General features: G+C 44.8%; 1 protein-coding gene and 1 long non-coding RNA gene across 7 annotated transcripts in view; one reads left to right on the top strand and one right to left on the bottom strand.

The window, feature by feature from the left end:
- Positions 1 to 22101, bottom strand: part of MLLT6 (MLLT6, PHD finger containing) — a 91106-nt gene extending 69005 nt beyond the window's left edge. For all 6 annotated transcript variants that reach the window (XM_081837659.1, XM_081837656.1, XM_081837657.1 and 3 more), the window contains exons 1-2: positions 21811 to 22101; positions 1994 to 2073 (exon numbers count right to left, since the gene is read on the bottom strand). In XM_081837659.1, the coding sequence (XP_081693785.1) occupies positions 1994 to 2073; positions 21811 to 21919 (189 nt within the window). In that variant the 5' untranslated portion in view covers positions 21920 to 22101. The remainder of the gene's footprint in view (positions 1 to 1993; positions 2074 to 21810) is intronic.
- LOC309328330 lies at positions 1989 to 23475 on the top strand. The gene is made up of 3 exons (XR_014150783.1): positions 1989 to 2113; positions 2845 to 2912; positions 22789 to 23475. It is a non-coding gene; the product is annotated as an uncharacterized lncRNA (long non-coding RNA).
- Positions 23476 to 24016: the final 541 nt, after the last annotated feature.

Below are 24016 nucleotides of genomic sequence, written 5' to 3' on the forward strand. Positions count from 1 at the left end.
ACTGACATTTGCTCCCATTCAGGAGGTTTTCCCATTGGGAGCCTTTCTGACAGGCTTGGGGGGAAACAGCGTCTCAAATTCCTAGCAGAGGGCATCAAACTTCAAGGTGGCCGCTGAGGTTGCCATTTCAGGGTGCACAGACAGTGTCGTTATATAGTTTAGTCACTAGGTGGCACTGGACTTAGTTGTAGCCAGGTGGAGTCAGGTGTTTCTTATCAAAGAATCATAGAGTTGGAAGGGACCACGAGGGTCATCTACTACAACCCCCTTGCAATGCAGGGATCTTTTGCCCAGTTTGGGGCACGAAGCCACAACCCTGAGATTAAGAGCCTCCTGCTCTATCGACTAAACTATCCCTTCTTGGTGTTATAAGGATTTGGAGAACTGGAACCCAAATAACCTTGATTTGTAACTGGGTTGGTTGCCCTTGTGGGCTGTTCTGTTTTTCTTTAAGGGAGACAATAAAGTTCTTATCTAGCTTCCTGACTTTGGTGTCTTCTGACCCAAGTGTCCTTCAGCCTTAGGTCCCCAGGTGTGAATAGACCAGGCACCCCCAAACTCAGCCCTCCATATGTTTTGGGACTACAATTCCCATCACCCCTGACCATTGGTCCTCTTAGCTATGGATGATGGGAGTTGTAGGCCAAAAACATCCGGAGGGCCGAGTTTGGGGATGCCTGGAATAGACTAAAACTCCCATCATCCCCTGCCAGCGTGGTCAATGGCTTAGGCAGAAGTGGCTGCCCACCAAAACTGATGGGGTAGAGCAGGCATAGGCAACCCCCGGCCCTCCAGATGTTTGGGACTACAATCCCCATCATCCCTAGCGAACAGGACCAGTGGTCAGGGGTGATGGGAGTTGTAATCCCAAACATCTGGATGGTCGGAGTTTGCCTATGCCTGGGGTAGTGTGTAGGGACCCTAAACAGCAGATGGATCCAGCACTCTGGTCAGGTAAAGCCACCATCTTCCCTGCTCTCCTCCCTAAGAGGACAACACTAAGATTAAGGAGAATTAAGCTGACAGGTAGTGCCACCCCGGGGGGGGGGGGCTGGTTGTAAGGCAGGCAAGCAGGGGGCAGACTGAGGAGAGAATGAAGCTGGTGGGGCAGCCCCTCCCCCATTTGCCCTAATGAACCAGTCTCTGCTAGGTCTGCTCAGCCTCCTATGACAGTGAATACAGCTGCCACCCGATTTTTTAAAAAATCATGTGCTACTCCTGTGCCTTTAATATCCATTTCATTTGGGGAAATTGAAGCTTTTCACAGCATGGAGAGATGCATTTACATGCTACCTACTCATGTATGCAGATCAAAGCCACAAGAGCAAAAGCCAATGGAAAAAGTTGGCAACTCTAAGGGTGGGAGGGACATTATTGGGGATGTGCAAAATTAAATGACCAAAGGAAAAAAAGGAAAGACTATTTGTCCCCTTTTAAAAACACAGCTATGATGTAGTGAAATAAGCAGAATGCAAGGTGAGAGGTGGGAGGGGCCCTGAATTTTGGTCTCACATAGGGCACTGCTGAAATTTTAAACACCCCCTAGCACATATAAAGTCATTGTTGTTGTTGTTGTTTTTTAGAATAATAGCCACTCAATGTATAGAGCTAGAGAGTGAAATATAGGTGCTCCTGCAATACAGGGGGTCACATGAGGTAATAAATAAATAAATACAGACAGGGAGTGCTACTTCTGTGCCCACCTCAGATAGTGACCCTAGAACCAGGTCTGCATAGGTGTGAAGAAACTGGCAAATTATGTAGGCACCAGTGCTAACCATTTAGTTGCCTAGTGCTCACTGGCCTCAGCCTCCACCTTCAGAGGCAATCTACCTCAACATTCCAGATGACAACCTAAGCAGGCTGCTGCCTTTATGTTCTGTTTCTGTGAGCTTCACAGACACACCTGGCTGATTACTGTCGGTAACAGGATGCTGGGTTAAATGGAACTTGGGCCTGACCCAGCACAGGGCAATTCTTCTGACATACTCACCACCCTGGCGGCTCTTTCTTGGGATTCACATTTTCGACAAAACCACGGTCCAGTGGGAACCTGAACAATTCCATAGCACGCTGTGAGGGAAGAGGAAAATACAAAGAGTGAAATGTGCGGGTATGTACTGTGTGTATGTTTAGAAGCTCCTATTCCAGCTGCAAATCTGGGCTGGTCCCCTCCAACACAACCCTCCCCCCCTTATTCAGTCTCTTAGAGGCTCGGCTGGACTTCTCAAATCTCATGCTGTATGCCTGCACAACTTGTGATGCACTGAGCCAAACACATCCAGCCAGTCACAGAAGACAGCTCAATAAAACTTCTAGTTTTTTGTGGCCTGCCCACACCACAAAACAGGAGGCTTTCAAGCAGTTGGCAGGCCACAACTTGAGCTAGTGGCTCCATTCAGCTTGGTGGGTTCATAAGTTGTGCAGGCCTACAAGGCTGCAAATCTGCCAACTCTCCCTGTTTTGGAAGGAGCACTCTGCAAAGCTAAGCTCCACAAAGTACGTAGTTGCCTGCCTTTTCCTTTGTTATGAGTAGTGTTTCCAAAAAGTTATTGTCAATTACGGCAAATTGAGAGCAGACCTGAGCATGCTAGTTCAAAGCAGTGTCCCCTTCCCCTCAAAAAAGAACCATATAAATTCTACCCCTCAGCGAGTCCTCGGTTTGTTGACAACCTTCATCTTAAAAAGGCAGCTCAGCTCTAAGGTCCTACAACCAGACTTTAGATTTGAGCTCTATAGCTGTAGCAAGGTAGGGTTAGCAGTACACTGCCCCATTGGGAGCACTGATTTGCCTGCCTAAGTTTTAAGACCTTCCATCTGAAGAATAAAATCTGCTGCTTTTAGGGACGTTTCTGTCAGTTAAGTGATCCTGTGGGGGAAAACTCTTTGAACCTGGCACAGTGCTTAAAAAGGTAAGAGGTAACTTCAGGAAAAGTATTCATTTGAAGAAGGTGCTCATGGATAAAAGTATCCGAACTTATAAGCAGCTGCTCCCACTCAGCTTCAATTTACTGAACTTAACCATTGAGAAACAATTTTGACAACAGGTTTTAGAACACAGTTTCCCAAACTTGGGTCTCTCCAAGTTTTCTGGACTACAACTCCCAGCATCCCTAGCTAGCAAGGTCAGTGGTCAGGGATGATGGGAACTGTAGTCCCAAAACAGCTGGAGACCCAAGTATGGGAAACCCTGCTTTAGAAGTATTTTTTGGTTGCCAAGGATTTGCTTAGAAATGTGAAGAATACTTCAGTCTCCAATTCTATTCACCCTTTCCTGATTTTGGCAAGGCTTACTTCTGAGGAGGCAGGGATAGAGTGGCACAATGCAGGGATAGAGTGGCTTGGCAGGGGGTTGGACTCGATGGCCCTTGTGGTCTCTTCCAACTCTATGATTCTATGATTCTATGAATGAATGTGTTACACTGCCTCGAGACTTGGGACCAAGCAGGGCTGGGTCCTACAACACCTATCATCCCTCACCACGGGCCACATTTGTAGGGTGCTTCCAGATTATTACTGTTTTCATGCAGGATTCAATAACAGGCCAGCAAATTCAGATTGCACAGATTCCTGCATTGCAGGGGGCTGGACCAGAGGATCCTTTGCGGTCCCTTTGAACCCTACAATTCTATAAATCAGAGTTGCTTGCGAAATCTCACATAACAAACCTGCTTCCCCAAGAGAGCAGAGTTTTCGACTGACAGTGGAAATGCGTTGGAAAGTGTGGGGTAACGCTTGCTCCAACCTTCCCGCAAACACATCAAAATGAATGCTCAATAAATAGTCAATGTCATCTAATCTCCCTGTAGAAAAATCAGGATGTGTGCTCAATAGAGAGGTAGTTGGGAATCACCTGTAGCCCAAAACATCTGGAGGGCACCAGGTTGGGGAAGGCTGCTATACACATGTACCTGGAAGTTTGTGTGTAATTCCTACTGCATAGACATGCCTAGGATTGAACTGTAAGGCGTTGTGGTTCCCGAAGCAGACAAGCCAAAGACATCATTCCTACCAATAAACAGGGGTTGCAAACTCTATAAACATGAGCATTCAGGCACGCTTTCAAGGCAGTTTGCCATGAGATCTTACAAAACTAAAAGCGCAATACAGAAAATACAATCCAAATGAAAACATGCAAAGCTGCTGCAGCAGCAGCTCACCCCTCTCACCCACCCACCCCCAAAAAGTCAAAATGCCAGGAGAATAAAGGAACACCCTGGTCTCATTCTGAAAGTACAACGCTGTTGGCGCCAAGCAAGCCTTCCTGGGGAAGGAATTCCACAGGCAGGGCAACAACAGGAAGAAGGCTCCCACCACCACCACCCTCCACCTCTTCTCACTGCTTCTTGCTCTCCAGGAGATATGTGTGTGTGTGTGTGTGTGTGTGTGTGTGTGTGAAAATCTCTGACTTGTGAGAAGCTGGAATGCAGCCTGCTGTGCAAAGGTATGCGTTATAGCCACTGCTCCGCCCACCATTGGCCCTCATAAGGCTGCCTATGGTGGAATGTGGCCCCTAGGCTGAGAAAGTTTCCCCACCCTAGAGCTAGAGGTTATGAGGACTGTTTTATTGTGTTCTTTGGAACTGCTACACAGAATCCTGTGGTGGGAACAGTATCTTGAGTTTGAGCAGCAGGAAAGGTTTAAAATGAAATCTATAAACTCTGAATACTAGATGCTGGAAACAAAACACGAAGGGGAGAAACTCCATACCTGTGAGCTTCCCAAAAGTTGGTTACAGAATGCAGGTCTATCTAGATGGGTTTTTTGGTGTAATTCAGCAAAAAAAAAGCAGTGAGGAAAGGGGGCTGGGGGCTAGAGCATAAATCACTCTCTCCTTGTGATTTGCAACACTTTGGCAGACCTGGTGTTGTTGGACAGCAGCCTACAACAACCCAGGCCAGATGTAAATGTACAGGTTTCTTCCATGCCTCTATCTATGGCTCAAAACTTAACTTGAGCCAAAAGAAGGTTGTTGTGGTTTTTTTTTAAAAAAAAAAGATGACGCACTGAAATCAGGAGGGAAAGGCCAACTCCCCAAAAAGAGCCCAGGAGTCCAGACAAGTATGGAAAACAGAGAGCTATATATAAGAACTCTGGCAGATGAAACGGTCTTCGGTCCCACTTTAGCAGGAGAGGCAAGAATAATCCAGCGCCACTGAGAAATTGTATTAAAATCCCTTCCTGTTTATATCCCTTCCTGTTTCAAGGAAGAGATGAAAGGAATATGTTATGAAGGCAAGGAAGAGAACAAAGGATAGGGGCAGGAGAGAAAGCATACGAACTTATAAATGAGGGAAAATGCAACTGATAAAAGTACATCAACATTGCAAATGAATATCTATCATCTATCTATCTATCTATCTATCTATCTATCTCTCTCTATCTATCTATCTATCTATCTATCTATCTATCTATCTATCTATCTATCATCTATCTATATATTTGCATTGCTATTTTAAAACTTTGCTTATCAAAAACAAAAGGTCTTTGTGGAATTTACAGCTTTATGTAACATGAGAGATATTCAGGGCAGTCTGGGCATCTTGGTTTCTGTTCTGAAAGCTAATCTTCAGGTGACTGGATAAATACTGAAGGCACCAGCTGCAGTTACACAACAGGGAGAAGAAAACACTCTGTGCATGCCCAGCCGGTCTTTTCTCTTTGAGTACAGCTTCAAGTCACCCAGAGATTAACACTGACATTCAGGAGAACTATTTCATGTAAGTATTAGTAGGAGAGAGAGGGAGGCAGAGAAAGAGAGTTTGTCCACAAGCTTGAAAGCTCCTCTTTTGGATATATTTAAGACTAAGGGAGCAATCCTATACATACTTTGCATGGGAGTAAGTCCAAATGGATTCAGGTGGGCTTACTTATGAACAGACGCTTACAGAATTGCACTGTAAGTTACCACAAAAAGGCTGTTTATTTTAAGAACATGTGATGCGGTGACTCTCTTTATTCCCCATAATAATTATAGCACTGCTGCCAGAGATTTACTCCTTCATTTCTTTTTCAGAAGAAGGGTTTGTGACTTTGGTAATTGGCATGCATACTTAGAGCACAAGTACACTTCGCTGTTTATATGAATAGTCATTCAGAGTGCAGAACCAGCAAAGCTGGCCAAGAGATATTGGTCCACGTGATCTGAAACATGTGAGAGAGTGTGTTTGTAGGTCTGTCCCTGGCTGCCCTCCCTAAATTGCGCTCTGGCTTAAATTAAGCGAGTATTCCCAGCAGTCACGATGAAGGGCTCAATGTCCTGCCGAGTACTTTGGCCTTTTCCTGAAGCAAAGCAAAATACTGTAGCCAAATTCACTCAATATAAGCACATTTGCTTGACTCACACCATGGCTGCAGAGATTAGAATGCAATTTCTGACAATGCAGAATGATTGCACAGGATGCGCCTTAGCATCATGTTGAACTAAAGCCAAATAAGTCAAATAACGTTTTGCAAGTGCCACCACTATGGATGGGGGGGGGGTGAGGAAACTTGATTTGATTCACATTTAAAGGCAAACCTACCTAATTTGCTCTTTCTAAAACAGTATACAAACTGAAATGCAGCAAACCTTCGAAAGTCACACTTCTCCCATTTTTGCAGTACAGGTCTCCAGCCATGTAATGTGTACAAAAACTGGGGTAAAGTATGCATAAAAATGCATATAATAGTGAAAGCAAGCATATAAGAATGCATTATATACTGGGAAATTGCTTTGCAAAAATGTGTAGCTTCAGCAAAATGGCATACAAAAATGTGTATATGGTGAGAAATTTACACCAAAATGCTGATGAATGTTCATGAGGACTTTTAAAAATTATTCCTAAATTGATGCGGCAATGTGGAGAACTGAAGACTGGCATAATTAGATTCTGGAACTGACAGACTTCCTATCTTTTGCCACCTCCCTCTCTGTTTACTGAAACTAAGAATACTACATGGAAGCAATCCTCCAGCGACTGTACCTTTTTGGTTACTAGGGCAGAGAACTGAGCATCTCATTATTCATCTACATACACAGAACTTGTGCCAGAGAACTTAAGAAGCTGGCTTCTCACTCAGGCAGAATTTCCTTTAAGATCCATGGCGCTGATGTTTCTAAAGCCCAGGGCCTCTCTTTCTCCTTCCTTTGCCACAAATGCTTCAGTCCTATGAAGCATGCTTAACCGTGTTCCTAAAGTTCAAATAAATTGAACACCTTAGCTTTCCCCTCCAGTTTTCCAAACAAAGTACCGTATTTTTCGCTGTATAAGACGCACCAGACCACAAGACGCACCTAGTTTTTGGAGGAGGAAAACAAGAAAAAAAATATTCTGAATCTCAGAAGCCAGAACAGCAAGAGGGATCGCTATCCCCTCTTGCTTCTGGGATAGCTGCGCAGCCTGCATTCGCTCCATAAGACGCACACACATTTCCCCTTACTTTTTAGGAGGGAAAAAGTGAGTCTTATAGAGCAAAAAATACGGTAATAGGTTTGTTAGGTGGTCTCCTGAACCACAGAGAACTCTTTTTCAACCTGGTGGACATCTGTGTGATATCCTGCTCGCCTGTTAATCTGGGAGCAGCAAAGTGGATCCATTTTTGTCCCATTTAAGAGATAGGCACCGTAAGCACTCAGCATCAAGAGACAGCTTCAAATTGGCAGTACATTAAAATGAATACAGAAGGACCCACTTATAAATGTTCTCACAATGTGATCTGCAGAGTTGTTTTATTTCTTTTAGAAAGCTCATAGGATCAAATGCACCAGTGCAGTGTTGCAAATCATAGTACTATAGGTGACTGAGCGAGCGGTTGCCGAACAACTCCAGGCACGCCTGGAAGAAGCGGACCATTTGGATCCCTTCCAGTCGGGATTCAGGCCTCATCATGGGACTGAAACTGCCTTGGTCGCACTGGTTGATGATCTTCGGCGGGCTAGGGACAAAGGTGAGAGCTGTTTCCTAGTTCTGCTGGATCTCTCAGCGGCGTTTGATACCATCGACCATAACATCCTTCTGGACCGTCTTGAGGGGCTGGGAGCTGGGGGCACTGTCATACAGTGGTTCTGCTCCTTCCTCCTGGGCCGTGTTCAGAAAGTGGTGGTGGGGGATGAGTGTTCAGACCCCTGGGCTCTCACTTGTGGGGTGCCTCAGGGTTCTGTCCTCTCCCCCATGCTTTTCAACATTTACATGCAGCCGCTGGGAGAGATCATCAGGAGGTTTGGGCTGGGTGTTCATCAGTATGCGGATGATACCCAGCTCTACCTCTCTTTTAAATCAGAACCAGTGAAGGCGGTGAAGGTCCTGTGTGAGTGTCTGGAGGCGGTTGGAGGATGGATGGCGGCTAACAGATTGAGGTTGAATCCTGACAAGACAGAAGTACTGTTTTTGGGGGACAGGAGGCGGGCAGGTGTGGAGGATTCCCTGGTCCTGAATGGGGTAACTGTGCCCCTGAAGGACCAGGTGCGCAGCCTGGGAGTCATTTTGGACTCACAGCTGTCCATGGAGGCACAGGTCAAATCTGTGTCCAGGGCAGCTGTTTACCAGCTCCATCTGGTACGTAGGCTGAGACCCTATCTGCCTGCGGACTGTCTCCTCAGAGTGGTGCATGCTCTGGTTATCTCCCGCTTGGACTACTGCAATGCACTCTACGTGGGGCTACCTTTGAAGGTGACTCGGAAACTACAACTAATCCAGAATGCGGCAGCTAGACTGGTGACTGGGGGCGGCCGCCGAGACCATATAACACCGGTCTTGAAAGACCTACATTGGCTCCCAGTACATTTCCGAGCACAATTCAAAGTGTTGGTCCTGACCTTTAAAGCCCTAAACGGCCTCGGTCCAGTATACCTGAAGGAGCGTCTCCACCCCCATCATTCTGCCCGGACGCTGAGGTCCAGCACCGAGGGCCTTCTGGCGGTTCCCTCATTGCGAGAAGCAAAGCTACAGGGAACCAGGCAGAGGGCCTTCTCGGTAGTGGTGCCCGCCCTGTGGAACGCACTTCCAGCAGATGTCAAAGCGATAAACTACCTGACATTCAGAAGACATCTTAAGACAGCCCTGTTCAGGGAAGTTTTTAACGTGTGATATTTTACTGTATTTTTGGTTTCTATGGAAGCCGCCCAGAGTGGCGGCTTCCATAGAAACCAAATTATTATTATTATTATTATTATTATTATTATTATTATTATTATTACTACTATACCACTGCAGAAATTAAAGACTATCTATGGATGAACTTTTTTAGTATAAACTTTTTTTTTAGTGGGACGCGGGTGGCACTGTGGGTTAAACCACAGGGCCTAGGACTTGCCAATCAGAAGGTCGGCGGTTCGAATCCCCGTGACAGGGTGAGCTCCCATTGCTCAGGCCCAGCTCCTGCCAACCTAGCAGTTAAAAAGCACGTCAAAGTGCAAGTAGATAAATAGGTACTGCTCCAGTGGGAAGGTAAATGGTGTTTCCATGCGCTGCTCTAGTTCGCCAGAAGCAGCTTAGTCATGCTGGCCACATGACCCGGAAGCTGTACGCCAGCTCCCTTGGCCAATAAAGCGAGATGAGCGCCGCAACCCCAGAGCCGGCCACGACTGGACCTAATGGTCAGGGGTCCCTTTACCTTTACCTTTATGAATGAACTTTACAGCACAGTCCTATGTCTGTATGCATTGAGTGTAGTGGGCCCAAGCTTGTGGAACTCCTTCCCACCTTGAACTTAGACAGACACCCTCCTTGCTGAACTTTAGGTGCATCGCTAAGACTTTCATCAAGCATTTTAAGGTGATGCTTGGGTTTTATGATACATTTTAATTCTGTTATTGCCCCATGTTCTGTGGATATTTTTTTTATGTACACTGCTGAAATGCAAAGAATAAAGTAGTATGTACTGTACTGGCCCGAATATAAGCCACACTTTCCCCCCCAAATTCCAACCGTGAAAACTTAAAGTGCGGCTTATATTCACAACCCTACAATATCACTGCTGAAACAGCTGTCCTAGGTCCATAGCCCTACCTTGTCTTCCAAGGCCAGAATGGAGAGCGCTCCCCTCCAGCCCAGGATGCCACCACGAGGGCTGTTGGGGGTGCGGTACAATAACGCCCATCCCAACTGTGGCTCCCAAGGCTCCCCTATGCCAACTGAGAGAAGGGGAAAGGGGGGAAGGCCGCTGGCAAAGTGTCGTAGCTCCCCCCCCCCCCCGACAAAGCAGCCCAGAAGATTTTTTTCCTTTCCCCACTACATTTTAAAGGTGTGGCTTATATTCGGGTGCATCTTATATTCGGGCCAATACAGTAAATATATTAAATAAAATAAAAAATAAAGTAAGATCCACTGTGTTCAGTGGGACTTACACCCTGGTACGTATGCCTAGGATTGTAGCCCAAGCATACGAGTTTGAAGAGCGCAATAAATGAAAACAATACAGTGGTGCCTTGGTTCTCAAACGCCTTGGTACTCAAACAACTTGGAACCCAAACACTGCAAACCGGAAGTAGGTGTTCCGGTTTGCAAATATTTTTTGGAAGCCAAGCACACTCCGTTTTGATTGTTACGCTTCCGTTTTGAGTGCCACACTGAGGTCTGTCTGTTTTTGCTATTTATTTTGCGTTTTTGTTTTTTGCGGCTCTTTTTTTGTTTTGTTTTTGTGACTGTGTGGAAGAATCCAGTACAGCTACTGATTGATTGATTGATTGATTGTGTGACTGCAGTACATTCTTTATTGCTTTCATTTTATGGATCGATGGTCTCATTAGATAGAGAAATTCATGTTAAATTGCTGTTTTAGGGGTTGTTTTTAAAAGTCTGGAACGGATTAATCCATTTTCTATGGGAAAGCACGCCTTGGTTTTGGAATGCTTTGGTTTTGGAATGGAATTCTGGAACAGATTAAGTTTGAGCACCAAGGTACCACTGTAAATGTATTGGAGAGGAGGTGGTGTGATGGAGTAGCAATGCAGAGGACTGTCTTGCCCTGAATAATGCAACTGAGGACCAACCGCTTGCCCCTGCTCTGTGACAGACCTGACAATAAGCTTCTCTTTTCACCAACTCAAAACAGTGCCCGTAGGTAGTTCAGTATTCCTGGACACTCCATCTCTGACTTCGGTTAAGTGACAAAGATCCTGTCTGCAAATCATCATACCCTCCCATGTTTCACAAATGGAAACAGGGACATACTTGTAATTCCCCTTGCTCATAACAAGGATCACTGCTCAAGGTTCTGCCACCACCATCATTACAAATCGCTGAAGGTCAGTCTGTTGTTTCCGTTTATTCTGCCACAGCCTGTCCTGTGTTGGTTTTAAGAGGAGGGATATATGTTCCTTTAAAGAAATACTAGAACAGGAAAAAGGGAACATGTGCTCCCTTTGCTCGTTGATCTCCTCAGCCGCAGGCAGCGTAGCAAATGGTCAGGGGTGATGGGAAATGTAGTTCAACAACATTTGCAGGGCCACAGGTTGCCTGCCCCGGGTTAGAATGTTGGACCAGGACTTGAGAGACTTGTGCTCAAATCCCTTACTCAGTCATGAAGTGGGTGACCTTGGGCCAGTCATCATCTCTCAGCCTGACATGCCTCACAGGGTTGTTGCGAGGATAAAACAGGGTGGAAAGAACCGTGTGCATCGCCTTGAGCTCATTGGAGGAAAGGTGAGGATGAAATCTATCTACCTGGATGGATGGATGCAGGAATGGGCAGAGTGCAAATTCAGGTCTGCTGGGAGATCCCTACATGATTTGCAATAGGGTCAGCAAGGATTTCTGGGTCTAATTATTTAAGAATACAGCAGCAGCAACAACAATGCTTTTTAAAAAATCTAAATTAGGCTACTGAAATGAAGAAAGGTTAGCAGAAAGCTAGGAGCGGATTTATGTGTAAAAGCTCAGTCCTGGTACTTAAAAAAACCCCTCCTGGACTGAACAGGTGCTTTGGGTACGCTGCCTCTTACTTCTAATGGTATGTCATTCTGTCTACCCCGAATCTCTATTTTCTGCCTGATTCTGATTGGTAAGCCTCAGGACTGAGAAATAAAATATACCCTTCAAGTATGAAGCCTGGCAGCTCCCGCCTTTAAATGTTCATGCATATTCATTAACATGACTGTGTACTAAGGGCAAGATGTATACAGCACTGTTGCTATACAGTACTACTCCCAGATATTTAAGCTGTCAAAACCCCAGGGCGATAGCTGAGCATTGATGGACGATGTCTCAGAGTCTGGCATCTCATGTGAACAACATTGCAACAAGGCATCCCAAAAGGCAAAGCATGGGGCTGCAATTTATCTGGAACAAAAACCAGAAAGCTGCGTCTGGCCCTGATAAATGGGGATATTTAGGCTGCAACCTTGGACACAAATACCTGGAGTAAGTTCACTGAAAACGACGAGACTTGCCTATGCGCAAACATATCCCATCCATCCTTCCAAGAGCCTTCCCAGTTTCTCCTCCTAAGCGATGTGCCTGGGGTCACCTAGACTGAACTTCAACATGCGTGGTTTGGAAAAGTGGATAGCAAGAAATTTCTCCCTCTCCGGGGGACACATCCAATGAAAATTTAGGACAGACAAAATAAAGAACTTCATCACACAACACACAGTTAAACTATGGAGTTTGCTCCCTTCAGAAGTCATGATGGCCACCAACATGGAAGGTTTCGAAAGAAGATTAGACGAATTCATAGAGGAGAAGGCCATCAATGGCTTATAGCCATCTGGTTGTCCACTGTAAGAACAGAATGTTGGACTAGATGGGCTTTGGCCAAATCCAGCAGTGCTTATCTTATGATTACCAAATAATTGGTACCTGGGTCTCCCTGGTCCTTGTCCAACACTCTAACCATGACATCACATATTTGGAGCATATGAGAAATATGTTAGCCCTGAAAGCCTGATCCATCGGTTTCATTAGCAGAGTTATCAACTAAAGCTTTACCTGATTAATCTATAGGGGCCATTTTTTTTTCACCTACAGACTCTTATTGGTTATGGCATGTTTTCTATAATAGGAAGAGGAAAAAGGACGTACTAAAGAAAGCTTTTCTAACAATGAATATTAGCTTTTGTAGACTTAATTGTAAGTTACCTTACACTTCAATCAGTATGTCAGAAACTTAACAAGACACCTATACTGAGTGCTTGGCAAAATACAAATGTATTGAAATTTCTTTCCTCCATTCACTGGCTAAAAGGCAGATGATTAATAAGCCAAAAATTCTTTTATCAGCTAACAAGTCATGCCCACCCATTCATTGTAGACAAAGCACTTATTTCTTCAGCAAATATTCTGAGGGGAGGGGGAGGGAGGAGCTGGTTTCTGACCTTAAACAACCTTCCTTAACAATCCAAAGGAAATATCTCATCAAGGTTCTCCCTGCTGGAAGTCCCGCTCAGCCTCACGCTCCAGCTTTTGCAATATTAGCAGGCAATGCCCAGATTATCAAGGCTGTTTTCTCAGTGCTAAGGACTAGTGGCTTCTCAGGTGAAAAAACTACCGGATTCTTCACACAGCACCCAAATCCTGCACTTACGAAACAAGCACGATTCCAACTGAGTCATACACAACAAATGTGGCCGACTGCCCATTTTAAAGGACTAATATGAGATTGTAGGGAGCACTAATAGGTTTGGTGCCGGCTTCTGTCAAAAAGCCAATTGTCTAATTTGCCCATAATGGCTTAAATGCTGTTTATACGGGTAAGGAAGGAAGGAAGATTTCCAGATACATGGAATTTCCGGTCTCATAACAGGAAACCACGAATCTTGCCCAGAAAATAGGGACATGTGTACATGTCTAATTTGACAATTTAATCGGGCTTTCATAAAAGATGCCACAAATAAAAGAGGTAGGCAGGAGCAGCAAAATGGCAACAGTGAGGAACATACTCTCAGCGAGGCCTTATACTCTCTCCATTCCAGCTCAATATTGTCCACACTGGCAGGCTGCAACTGTCTGGAGTTAAGATGGGAATTTTTCCCAGCCTGATCTGGAGAGGCCAAGGGTTTAACCTGGGAGCCAAGGCATGCTGAGCTGGTGCTCTACAGCCGCTGAGCTACCGCCCTTCCTGCTTGCTTGTGACAAATGAGGAAAGGAATACGGTTTGAAACCTGACATCAGCCCATGCATTTGCTTATCAAGCATAATCATGGCACATAGTTTCTTAGTGCCAGCAGGCAGATGTGCTTGCTTTTCCCATGACCCCCTGTGTTCACATGACTTTCCACTTGGCTTAATCTTTGCCTGTTCTCAGCTCCACATCCCTTGGCCTCCTGTTCCCATGTCCTGTTTACTGTCTGTACCTGTTTGCTATCTTTTATACAGCAAGATTCCCTTGTGTATTTAAGGTTCTGCTTTTCGATCTACGTTTAATTTTTGTAAAGGTCAAGTATTTGTTTCTTATGTTTAATTCTTATGTATATATGCTCGTACGTTTCTGTTTGGCAACAACCTGTATTGGGCTGCCTGATTAATAAATTTTAAATTTATGCATGAAACAGAACACCAGTTTATCAGGGAATGAGGGTAATATAATAATAAAAAGGGGGGGGGGAGAGAGAGAGAGAGAGAGAGAGAGAGAGCGCGCCTGACTTGCTTGTGAAGTGCAGCTGTGTTTCTTATTATGCACTTTCAGTCCTTTCTTGTGACTTTTTACATCAGAAATGAAATGTGTCAATCAAAACGGGCTAAACGTATTCATTATTGGAATGCACATTTGGGTGATGTGACAAATGAATATTCACATGCTGCCCTCTCCAAGAATCATGTTTTTCAGCCTGGAATTTTATACACATTTACCTGGGAGAAAGTTACAGTAAACTCAAATAAGATTTTCTTCCAAGCAGATGTGCAATTATTAGGTTGTGAAGAATGTTAGTCCTGCTCTGAGTAGACCCATGGAAAATAATGAATGTGACTAACTTGGGCCTTTTAATTTCAATGGAATAAGTCTTAGCTCCAGATAAAACTAAATATATAAAAAATTATGCCAGAGGCATGCACAATATCATGTGTGACAGTATGAGAGGAAAGTACAAGAGTGGTGTTCTCTTTTCTTTAACATTTAGTTGTCACACATACCCTCAAACATTTCTCCGATGGAAACAGTGATGTCCTTAATATAATATTATACCCTACACATCTAACTGGGCTGCCCCAGCCACTCAGGGCAGCTTCCAGCATATATAAAAACATAATAAGTAATTAAACATTAAAAGCTTCCCTATACAGGGCTGCCTTCAGGTGTCTTCTAAAGGTTGTATAGTTACTAATTTCTCTGGCTGGGGGGAGGTCACATAATTCCATACCCTCCAACATTTCTGATATAAATAGGGACATCCTAAGAAAAAGCAGGACATTGCGGGATCAAATCAGAAACTGGGACGGCTTCTGTAAATCCAGGACTGTCCCTGGAAAATAGGGACACTTGGAGGGTCTGGTCACATACTTTGTGGACAGCCTCAGTCAGTGCATCACATTCCCAAAATCCACTTGTAGCTGGCAAATTTACCCTATCCCAGCCTCCAGCCCATAGAAGATGGCGCAAACAGAGTTGGCAAAGTAGGCCATGGAGCCTTATACTGTCGCTGCTGGAAAAGAGGCACCTGTTCTTTTACATTATTATTTATGTAGTTGAGAGTATTTATAACCTGCCTGTTAACTGAAGCCTTTGAGGCACCTAACACTACATTAGAAACACCATAAAATAGACTAGAGTTATAGAGCAAAGGCATACATATTTCTGTTCTCCTTTAGTTCTCAGGTGCTCTGGCTGCCACGCTCAACCTCCTGGCTTGGAAGATGCTGCTAAATTAGCCAGACATTAAGTCCCTCACAGGCCAGGCCTTCCTCACTGGGCTGCTGCAACTGTCTCTTATAGCCTTCAAGTTCTGCCCCAGTTCTGGTTTAACAAACCCCTGACTTCTTTCCCATCTTTGTCCTGTCTCTGTGTGGATAGTATCATTATACAGTTTAGTCACTAGGTGGAGTCAAGTGTTTCAGACAGCTGCTCTGTTTTTCTTCCACAAACACAACAAAGTTGTTGTTTAGCTTCTTGACTGCTGTGTCCTCTATGCTTTCCATGACACTACGGACCACTTCACACAAAACATTTCATATGCTACCAAATACATAGAAACATGAAAATTTTGGGAGGTGGGGCATTCCAGAGAGATTATGGAAGGCTAAGCGAAGGTCAAAGGTCCATTATCCCCTAGATTGAAACTTATATTGCACTAAAAACAGTGTTGCGTATGAGCATTTGTGGTGGTTGCTGTCTTATATAAGATCTATAATGCTACCCTTTATTAAAAAATGAGGTGATTTGTGCTACATATATGGATTAAATTGTTTCACCAACAGTAGCTCAGTGTAGCACACCAAAGAGATGGCCTGAGCTATGGGTGCTCCTGAGACCCAGCCTAGACATAATACAAGCAACTAGTGTGGTGTAGTGGTTAAGAGTGTTAGACTAGGACTTGGAAGATCTGGGTTCAAGTCCACACACAGCCACAAAGCTCATTGGGTGATCTTTGGCCAATCACCACCGTCTCACAGCCTAACCAACCTCACAAGGTTGTTGTGGAGATGAAGTGGGGGAACCCTGAGCTCCTTGGGGGAAAGGTAAGATATAAATGCAATTAATAGCATTGATAATATAAACAAAGGGGACACGGGTGGCTCTGTGGGTTAAACAACTGAGCCTAGGACTTGGCGATCAGAAGGTCGGCGGTTCAAATCCCCGCGACGGGGTGAGCTCCCATTGCTTCGTCCCTGCTCCTGCCAACCTAGCAGTTTGAAAGCACATCAAAGTGCAAGTAGATAAATAGGTACCACTCTGGCGGGAAGGTAAACGGCATTTCCGTGCGCTGCTCTGGTTCGCCAGAAGCGGCTTAGTCATGCTGGCCACATGACCCAGAAGCTGTACGCCGGCTCCCTCGGCCAATAAAGCGAGATGAGCACCGCAACCCCAGAGTCGTCCGCAACTGGACCTAATGGTCAGGGGTCCCTTTACTTTTACCTTTAATATAAACAAACAAACTACATTTGCTGTTTAAATGTCTCACATCTAAGCCTCTCTTTATATATATATAAAAAAGCCATCCCCATTTCAAAATTTAATGGGACAAACCTATGAATAAACAAGCGTGGCAATCCCCATCAGATCTCCTTTGGTCCTGAGGAATAATCGTGTGCAGTCTGGTACGCGGAAGGAAACACAAAGGGGTCACACATACGAGGGCTGGCTCCAGGTTTAAGGGAAGCCCAGGGAAAGTGGTCTCTAGTGGGCTCCCCTGTCAGTGGGCCCTGATGGGTTTAACCTGGTGCTCTGGATAGCTGGGTCAAGCCTTCATTTCAATCTCCAATGATACCCCAGAGCAGGGAAAATGTATGTGGTGGCTAGACCTGGAGTGCTAGGCTAGAAAAAAATAGTTGTGTCCCAGGACAGGCATTGTCAGTGGGTCCTGCCAGAGTCCTGCTGGAGCCCCAGCAGCTGCCCAAGGACACAGAGGTAAACACACACTTGACATCTGAAGTCGCTCTCCCCGCTGCAAACAGGCTTTTCCTTTCCCTGATGTTCACCAACTCTGCGAACTGAGATGACCTAATGAACAATTAGAGCGGAGGCTTGACAAGCAAAGAAAAAATAAAAAAGGAAATGCTTGTTGAACCTTTTGATGTGAGGAAGCAAATTTTTGAAGTGCCTTAACCCTGTTCCTTCCTCTACATGCAAAATACCCCAAAACTGTTTGTGTAAGGCAGAGCATCTATCTTCCAGCCTTACTAGGAAATCCCCTAAACACTCCAAGAAAGGAATATTTTGTGCTGTCTTAATTGTTCACTGTAACAGCATCATGGGGAGTTTATCATAGCAAAAGCAAACAAACCATTCCACAGCTGTTCAGAAGTTATTGTGATATCTGAAAGGTGCACCTTGCTTTCGCGTGAGCTATATCTTCGTCCATGTCTAGTGGAAGACAGTTGGTGCAATTTCTTGACGGTTTTTTGAAAGTTGTGATATCATAGTAGTAGTAGTAGCAATTGGTAACTATAGAGTTAAATATTGTCTCCAGTTATTATGGGTTGGAGGAGCAAAGACTCCACCCTTTAGCTTGTTCTTGTGTTTACTTTAATTTTCCTTTGTACAGTAGTTGTGTATTAGCCCAGGCTTCCTCAAACTTGGCCCTCCAGATGTTCTGAGACTACAATCCCCATCATCCCTGACCACTGGTCCTACTAGCTAGGGATGATGGGAGTTGTAGGCCAAAAACATCTGGAGGGCAGAGTTTGAGGAAGCCTATATTAGCCTCAATAATAAACAGCTTCTTGTTCTGGTCATACAAAGTAAGCAAGCCTGCCTTATATTAAACAAAAATGTAACAACTATTAATATTTTGTAAAACTTGCTTCATATTCAATGACCAAACTGTGAACTTCATGGTCAGGTGAAGCTCTGAGTTCTAGTCCACAAAGTTTAATCACTGTACTACACATTGTCTTTTTCTTCCTCCTTCTAAAATCTATTTCTATTTTTATTTACCTTATGAGAGTAACTATGGACATTTTTTAACCATACAATTTGGCTAGATGAAATAGTTCTGGAGACCAAAAGCAGGCCACAGACCATTAACTGGCTTTTCCTAAACCAGGCAATGTATTTCTTATTGCCTAGCAAAGCATTCCTGTCAGTGAGTAGGATTCTGCCCCACCATACGCCCTTCCTATGGAGAGGGCGTGGACAGGATTGTTATTGTTATTGTTATTATTATTATTATTATTATTATTATTATTATTATTATTACTACTACTACTACTACTACTCCTCTTACTATTTATTAATATGCTGCCCATCTGATTGGGTGGCCCCAGCCACTCTGGGCAGCTTCCGAACAATTATAAACCACAATAAAACATCAAACATTAAAAAACTTCCCTATAAAAACATCCCTTCCGATGTCTTCTAAAAGTCAGATTGTTGTTTATTTCCTTTTCATGCATTCAAGACAATGCATCTCTGACTCCCTGTGCACAACAGCATAATGCTTACATCGGCGTCCGTCCCTTGACCAGACCAAAATATACACAGAACGTATTTACAGATTGCAGCCTAGTTGCTTTTTTGGTCTAGGATTTAGCAAACAGTTGTATCAACTGTTAAGTCTTCCTGAAAGAGTCCTTGTTGACAGCGCTGCTGTCACAGATTTCTCAGGAAAGGAACAAGGGCAAGGTAGCTAGCCTTTGGGGAAACTGGGCTCAGGTGCTGTGCCCTTCCCAACAACTTTCGAGGTAAGAACACAGGAAGCTGCTTAATAGCAAATCAGACCATTGGTCCATCAAGCTCAATGCTATCTACCTTGATTGGTAGCTGTTCTCCAGCATCTCAGGTAGGAATCCATCCCAGTCTTAGAGATGCCTGGGACTAACTTGGTCCACTCAAAGCATTTGGTCCACTCAGCTTTGTATTTAACCATTTGCTTGGTAGCCATGGGTGATCAGGAAATCCAACCAGGCAAATGAATGAAATTCCATGAAGGCAAGTGCATAGGCTGACAGAGAAGAAAAGGGTCAATCCACCCCTCCTCTGTCAGCCACCATGGCAGAAGGCAGGGGTTGGACTGTTTGCTTTAGTAGCCCCCTCCCCCTTGTAGAGTTTGATGGAGGGGGCTTCCTTCCTCTGTAACCAGCATGGAAATGCAGGTTACTAGTGGCCAACTGAATTTTGTTGCAGGCTACTAACTTTGTGGGCTTATTTACAAGGCAGGCTCTATCCCTGAGCTACAATCCTTTGCTGATTTGGCTAACTTTTTTTGCAACCCTTCACCAGTTTCCCTTTCGCAAGGTGCCTTTCCTCACTTGCTTATGTGCATGAATTGTTTTTAATGGGCAGGTGATTCGAGAGGCAGCATCAAAGCTAGCGAACGAATGGGATTTCATTATAAGGCTAAATGTCAAACGGAGTCCCAAAAACTATCTTCAAAACCAAGTCTCAGCTTGGAAACGTGTTAAATTGCTGCATAGAATTTAAATGCTTAGGCAGGATTAAAAAATAAAATATTAATTATATATTAATTAATTACCTATACAGATAGATAGATAGATAAACAAAACATAATTATTTCCTACTTTTCGGTCATTCAAAGCCACTAGAAATAAAACCAGCTATGTAAAATTTATATAAAAGCAAAACACACTGGGTAACATCTGGTGTTATTAATATGGTGCCTAAGTTACTTAAGTTCGTTGATTTCAATGGGTCTGCTGCGAATTAGCTACCACTCATTGGAACAGGATAAAACATGAAACACACCAAGCTCAGTATGTCATGGTAAAGAAGCTCAACTTCCATCAAAGCTCAAAATCCTGTCTATAAACACATGGCTTTTGATGTGCGAAGACAGCGCTTGTGAGCATGGACAGAGTGCCTTTCCTCCGCACTACGGAATAACCACAGGCAGCTTTCATGCATCTCGGATTAGGGGTCAGAGACAGGGGACCTGTGGGGTAAGCCTAAGTGCTGTGTCTTAGCGGTAGAGCATCCGAAGGTTCCAGGTTCAATTCCTGGCATCTTCCCAGTACAGGTGGCAAAGACTAGCTGCCCATACAGTGTTGACAGTACAATGTTGACAACACTTTCTAGATGGACCAATGCCCTGACTCGGTATAAGGGAGCGATAACGCCAGGCTCAGCACCAGCCCTAGATCTGTGGGGCTGGGTGCAGCTGAGGTGATTCCTCCTTGCCCTTCTGTTTCCAGTGTTAATGATCTACTAAGAGACAGAATAGTAGCCCGGAGGCACACAAACCACACACACTGTTTTCCTTGCTCAAATGTGTTATTTTGCAGAGAAGGGATGTCCCCCAAATTCTGCTTCATCTCTCTCTGGTATACATTATCCCCCCTTCCCTAGCTTACCTTGAAACTGCAGGCTAGAGCACCCCTTCTACACACACATACACAACCAAAAAAAAAAAAGTGACAGCAGGGTGGCTAATAATAGCACCCCTGCTAATCCGGAAGGAAGCTGAGGGAGACCGTCAGAGGTCACGGCCATACGATTCTTCTGAAGCTACGTCAAATAATATAATAATACAAATACAAACATGCACACAACAAGCCGCCCACCCCCGTCTAACCTTTCTGTCTCTGCTGCTGTTTTAGATCTCCCTCTTTCTCTCTCACACACACATCCCTTTATAGGCCGGTCCAATTAAAAACGCATAAATAAAAAAAACAAAACAAAGCGATAAACACACACACACACATCAGTGTGAGGAGGGGAAGCCTAAAATCTGCCCCCCTCCCGGCACTAGCAGAATTAAAAGAAACCTGCCCTCCCAGCGATACAGACACAGCTCCGACACCCCCCCCTTTCTTCCTAAGGTTGCGCTTCTGCATCCCCCTCCCCAAGAAGGCCCTGTCAAGAATACCGTTATACAGAACAATAGAAATCACACTACTTACTATGAATAACAACGATTCACACTTAAAATCCTCCCACCCGTTTTTATTTTCTTTTTTGCAACTCCATGCCTAAACATCTTTTATTATTATTATTAATATCGTTGTTATTATTTGCTCAAAGCTTTGCAAAGGCTTGAGATGAATGGAGGGGAAATTACACCACATCTCTCTCTCTGTTGACTCCATCGCCAGAGCTATAGATATATACGCGCACATAGATTTATATAGATATATGCATCTAGTCTGGCAAAGAGTTAAGATGCAAAGTGGGGCTTGGCTGGGGAGGGAGGGAGGGAGGGAAGGAAAGAGAGGCGTAAGGAGGGAAGGAGGGATGGAAAAGGTATCAATACGGAGGGATTGGTGGGGGGGGGGGTCTTACCTTGATGCACCGCCACGTTACAGCCATGCCCATCACAGTACACCAGGGGGTTTTCAGCCCAGCCCCGCTCATCGGAACAAACGCAGCAGCCGCCCACCATCTCCTTCATTCTTCCATAAGTTTCTTCTGAGCTGGTTTCCTCCTACTACCCTCCTGTTTGTTGTCGTTGGGGGTGATGGTGATGTTGTTGTTTCCAAACACGCAGTCACTCCTCGTCCTTTTCTTCCTTCTTTTATAATCTCCGGGTTTGTTTCTCTCCCTCCTCTCCCCCCCCCACCCCACCTCCCCTCCCCAGCTCTCGCTCTCTTTCTCTCTCCGATCCGCCTTTCAGAGACAACAATCTTGCTAGGACGGCGGAGGGAAAAAAAGAAGGGGACTCCGGAGCCTCCCCGCAGGACAAAAATGCCACATTGTTATTTGCAAACGGGAGATCGGCGGCATTGCTTGAGCTGAAGCAGACGCGGTTGCTAGTCATACACACAAACACACACACTCACTCACTCACTCACACACGCATGCACATACACGCTAGACTCACGCACACACGCACAAAACGTCGCCTTGGCGGCACACAGCCCACAACCCAGCAATCATGGCTCCACGCGCTTGCAAAGTCTTAGGTTCAGGAACAGCTGCCTCACTTGGGAGGGAGGTATTTTTCTGCTTCCTTCCTCCCCACCCCCGCCAGCAGCTCCCTTTTGCAATTATTGAAGTGTTCGGGGTCCCCCACCCACCCCCGCCACCGCCGCCTTTTCTTCCTTTCCTTTCTCTTCATCCAGGGGAACGGATCTGGCATCTGAAGTGCACGAGCAACATTTCCACCCTCCCTTCTTTCCCCCCCTTTTCTTTTTTTTTCTTTTGGTCGTTGTTCAATATGGAGCGATCAAGCAAGCAAAGGACCAAAAGGGAAAAAAAGGAGGAATATCTCCCACCACCCCCTTAAATCCTATTATCTGTAACGTTGCCTTCTTTTGACAGATAAGGGTTCCGCCAGCGCCACCCTTCGGCCAGTGAGGAGAAGTGGACCCCCCAACAACAAGAGGAGCGTGTGGATTTTGAAACCTATCGCTTTATATACTGAAACTTGTCCTCCAGACATCCTTTTATTAGTGTGCGTTCACTGATGATTCAAGCTCATTCTGATATTGGGGCGGTTATACATAAGCCAGCTTTCAGGATTGTTTGTGCCCGCAAAAGTTGAGAGGTGGACATACAAATGCTTCGTTTCCAAGCTGCGCCTATCCGTACTGAAATTCTGTAACTTTTAAAAACTGTAAATGTTCTTCTGGTTTATAGGTTTTGTTATGCTATTGCGCAAATGCCAGGCGGCAATAATGCAATAATTTTGGAGACACGTTGCAGTACAGCTAATGAAATGGAACGTTGTGTGGACGGCCCAGTATAAACTAATGCACTAGCTATTACCATGTCAGTGACATGTTGCAGAATACACCCACCACAAAAAACCCCCACAAAAAACACAGTCAAGAGAGACCCTAAGAGGTATAAAAAGTTACAGGATTTCAGGAGGAGGTTGCGGGTTATGCACTGATTTGAAACACAACTGTATTTTCCACCTGAAACTTCTGCAGGCACTGAAGCAGCACTGAATACAGGATCACGAGCACAACTCATCCTGAAAGCACAATAAAAAGGACATCTGGAGATTCCGTGAATCTATTTTACACTCTTCAAAGCAGAGTTGGAGGTAGCCTTGCTGACTCATTAGGAAAGGGGGAAAACCCCAAAGCAAGTTAAGAACACCTTTAGGTCCAACCAACCAAACGGTCACAATGGAAAAGCTAATAATTTTCTTACAGCACTGTAACTTTTGGTTTATGTTTGAAAGGGACCTGATGGCACTTTTCAGATACCAGAAGTGCTGACAGAAGAGGGCAAGGCCTTGTTCTCAGAGAGCAAGAGCTAGATCTCCAAGGCTAAAGGGACAGGAGGGTAGATTTCAGAAGAACAACAGGAGAAACTTGCTATTCAAGCAAAAATGCCAGCAAGCAGAGATCATCGTGGCCTGAGCTGGATATGAATGCCCTCATAGCTTTGTTCTGGCCTTGAAGAACTGATCTCCCTCTATCTTTTCCCTCCACTCAATTGCCTTTGTGTTTCTTGTCTTTTAAGTTCATAAGACTGATGGCAGGGCCTTTCTCTCTGTCTCTCTCTTTCCCCCTCCCTATTCTTGATCCATGTTGGA

This window comes from Podarcis erhardii (genome assembly GCF_964252035.2).
Source record: "Podarcis erhardii genome assembly, chromosome: 13".
NCBI lineage: Eukaryota > Metazoa > Chordata > Lepidosauria > Squamata > Lacertidae > Podarcis > Podarcis erhardii.